At 38.0% G+C, this 4066-nt stretch overlaps 1 protein-coding gene across 1 annotated transcript; it reads right to left on the reverse strand.

Annotated features, from left to right (window-relative positions):
• Nucleotides 1–270: 270 nt before the first annotated feature.
• On the reverse strand, nucleotides 271–2255 carry LOC106437681 (protein LIKE COV 2). Its single transcript, XM_013878609.3, has 7 exons — nucleotides 2019–2255; nucleotides 1708–1760; nucleotides 1500–1609; nucleotides 1118–1285; nucleotides 860–957; nucleotides 648–774; nucleotides 271–540 (listed from the first exon to the last, which is right to left on the reverse strand). The coding sequence occupies exons 1-7, from the start codon at nucleotides 2130–2132 to the stop codon at nucleotides 428–430; spliced, it is 783 nt and encodes a 260-aa protein (XP_013734063.1). The 5' UTR covers nucleotides 2133–2255; the 3' UTR covers nucleotides 271–427.
• Nucleotides 2256–4066: the final 1811 nt, after the last annotated feature.

The following is a 4066-nucleotide window of genomic DNA, read 5'->3' on the forward strand; positions in this document are numbered from 1 at the left end:
CTCTGACCACGTGAATGAAATTAAATAAAGGATATAAAAAATATTTTACTTCAGCAATTGCTGCACAAAGTACACTTCTAGTTAGAAATACGTCAAATTGTAAGACATCACCTCTAAAATATTTCAACTTGTGAAACTCTCATCTTATAACTACCAAGCTGAGTAAGTCAATGGCACTAGGAAATACGAAGATATGGCGGATATCCAAGTTTCTTCAATGTAAATCTTATTTTGAACCTCATTTTATGTTTCAAGATGTCATGTATGATATGCTGTCTCAAGGTACTAGTATTTTAATATAACTGAAGAAATACAATACAAAGCTGAGCAACATTTTAAACTATGGATAAAACAAGTGTAATAGTAATAATTCCGGACTGCGCACAACGTGTGGAAAGTATCTTTACAAGATGAATAGAGCTATTAATCAAAGTCTGTTGAGAGGAATCCTATGACTGTGTTGGTGAGCAGTTCTACTCTTTGTCCTGTCCACATGAGATATCACTTGCGGCATCGTCATCCCCACCGATACTATAATCTCTGCAATCCAAACAAACATAATACGAATGTGCTTAGGCATGTACGTTCATAAAGAGAACTACTACCAGAAATGTAGTCTTGATAAATCATAACAAACTAAGCCTGACCTATTCCTTCTCGGATCGATAAATTTGGCCTAATGATTTCTTCACTGTTCACCAGAAATACATCTCCTATGTACAGATGATTCGTAGGCACATACACACTACACAACTCTTCTTCTCCCTGGTCCGTCTGTTACCGTAAAACATAACATTGTCAATGCTGGTTTACTCTCCTCAATTAATATGATAATTATAACTTCTTCTTGTCCACCTACCTGAAGTGTCACCGATGATGTGATAAAGCCAAATGCATATTCACCAATGCGAGGGTGACGGATGATTGCTACCTCTTTAAAGGCGGTTGTGTTTTGGTCTGAGAACAGAAACAAATGTTACAAAAGGGCAAACTACCTAGCAGCATAAAACTACTTGTGTCCCCAAATCATTGCGTCTGAACATGTTTACATGTTTTTTGTAGAAAGAAAGAAAGAGGAGCAAAATCATAAGGATGTCTGAATCATATGCTAACTTACCGGGAGAAATAGCAGTGCTAACTTGTTTAGAAGCTGAATAAAGGTGCCTCACAAAGGGCATTCTCTTTATAAACTGCTCCCCAAGCCAGAAAACGGTAGAACCAAGCCACGAGGAAGCAAATATTCCGACAAAGAAAGTGAAAAGTACAGATGTAATGAACCCAAGTCCTTGCAAAACGAATTAAAAAGATGTCATTATCTGATATTTAAAAACGGTCGGAAATTAAGGAAACTTTCAAAGACTAATAAAATGTTTTACCAGGTACACTGTCACAATTAAGAATCGGACTCAATAATATTAAAACTATAGAAAGTACAAGAAAACATAGCAGCAAGACCAAGACCCTGGATCATTTAGCTGCTTCTGATACATTGTGCTTACCAAAGATGTCAACACCAAGGCTCTCGTATATGGGACTGAAGAAACCATCAACGAACTGGATAAACCACCAGGTGATGAGGAATGTAACAGCAACAGGAAAGAGGACGACACTAGACAATATATAAATAAATAAACACAGTTAAACTCAAAGAAGAGTAGCAGATTTTAGAAATTGAAATTGTGGTTGTAAAGAAGAGAGTTGATTTACAAGCCAGTCATAAACTTCTTGGACACCCAACTCTGAAGAACAGCATAGCAAGCCTGTTCAGATGCAAATCATATCATTTTCCCAAGTAAAGAGAGTAACAATCAGCTTAATCTCCAAATCTTTATCCCTAAAAAGTTCTCAAAAGTGAATTAAGCTCTGAGAACCCCCCCCCCCCAAGTTATTTCTTCATCATCACAACTTTTCAAGAAATGACATCAAATGATCTTCAAAATTCAAATATCAGAGGAACAAGGTCGAAATTGATTTATAAGAATTCTTCAACCCAAAGGATCGATCAGTAAAAGGCGAACCTTGCGAGTAGAAGAATTGGGAGAGGTGGGAGGAGACTTGGGAGGATCTTCAGGGTCTTGAGGAGCGAGTCCTTGGCTGAGCGAACTCGTCGTAGCTTCCTTGTCTTCTGCCATCTCTCCACACTGAAAGTACGAATCCGAGTCGGATCAGATCTTCGATTTTGGGACTTCTATGAGACTCACCTTTGACTTTGAGTAAGTCATACTTCTTTGATCATAATCCAACGATTTATATTCCTACACGTCATCTGGCTGTAAAGACGCATTATTCAACGTCGTTTCCTTTTGTTTTGTTCCGCTTTTTGGGATTATTCTTGAAATAACCAAAGAAAAAAAAAATTGTTATAAAAGAGATGATACGTAAGTTTATTATTACTAATCATCACGAGAGGTCTATATTTATACAAATATTATACCATCTTATTTAGACCGTCATAAGAGAAAAGAAAATCATATTCCTAATACGAATAAAAAATAGTACTTATCCTAAATACATATGGAAAAAGATAAACATCAAGTATAGATAAATGTAAACTCTCATTCGCCTAAGTCATTAGCGAATGGGCCGGATGGATAGCTGATGGGCCGGACAATTTGGGCCTGATATGGGTCGATCACCACTTGGTTTATAACACTCCCCCTTGATTGACACATCCGGTTCAGGGTTTGTAACATGCTTAATGTTGCCTCATTAAAACCTTTCCAGGAAAACCCAGTGGGACAAAACCATGGATAAGGAAAAATAGTACAACACATGAACTCCCCCTGACTTGTACCCCGTGTATGTTCTTCAAGTTGGCGCATGGACAGTTTGACAGTTTAGCTTCATGGGCGCCAAGTCTTGAACTGGTCCTTTAATTGGCACGTCCCAAACTGATAGATAAATTTCATGGACGTGTGGTTGGTGTAGACATGGTGAAGAAGTCGGCTGACATATCATATGACTGAACTTGTAGTCCTTTGAGCTTCTTGAACGTTGATGTATGAATAGCTCTTGCCGAATTGTAACTTGAGTTATCTTGTAACTCTCATATCTTCTGGAACTTCATTAAGACATGGTCAAGACGTGCATCTTTGCAGCTGACCACTCTATGTCCTGGTTGGACGGATGGCACTCGACCAGTACTCGGATGGACCTCTAATCTGCGATCAAACTTTACTCGCAAGTCCTCTCATGTCCCACGGATCCTCTAGTCACATGGCTTTGCCATACCGTGGAAACTTTAATATATATTGAGTCATCGACCCAAACACATACGAATCACTTGGCTTCTCACGGACATGCCTTCGTCCATTCGGACATACATCACCCGTATGTGCTAATGGCTTATCCATTATAGCCGATCTTTCTTCATTAGTCGATCCATGTTGAGTTATAGACCTTGTCTATACTCGTCCATACCCCATGAGTTTCTAAGGTCATATCATTAATAATCATTGCTGCAATGAGTTTTATAATCTCATCAAACTATGGATCTGCAGTCAAATACACTCAAGGACCTTTATACATGGTTATCGATCTTTCTTGCCTTCAGCCATGCCATATCCATTTGACCTCGACCAGACATACTTCTGGTCGCTCTCTTGGACCATTATGGTTTCCTTTTATCCACTGATATAAACTTAATGGCTCCTGCTTACATTGCAGTCCCATACTATAATCTTATTACTTGAAAAACATCGCAGTCTACACTTTCTTTGATGGCATCTCATGACATACTTGCAGTGCTGATTTATTATAAACACAAGGGATTTCTTATATAAGAATATATGGACTGATTTGTATTGTTCTTTATCGAACTCCTTCACTAAGGTTTACTTAGTCTTATCATATTCAATGCAGCTGCTTTTGCTTCAGTCCATGAACAGCTTAGGAACAATGCTGTTCTTTGAGAACTTCTTTTCTCATCTTTCTCATACCTTTATTTTCTTTATCCAGTGATCAATATACTGCTTACTACATCATTATTTCTTTTTTTTCCAGGCTTCATCAATTTCGAGTTTGTGTAGTAGCATCCACCACATAAGAGCATATTTCCTTATAATAT

This window comes from Brassica napus, chromosome C8, assembly GCF_020379485.1.
Source record: "Brassica napus cultivar Da-Ae chromosome C8, Da-Ae, whole genome shotgun sequence".
Taxonomy (NCBI): domain Eukaryota; kingdom Viridiplantae; phylum Streptophyta; class Magnoliopsida; order Brassicales; family Brassicaceae; genus Brassica; species Brassica napus.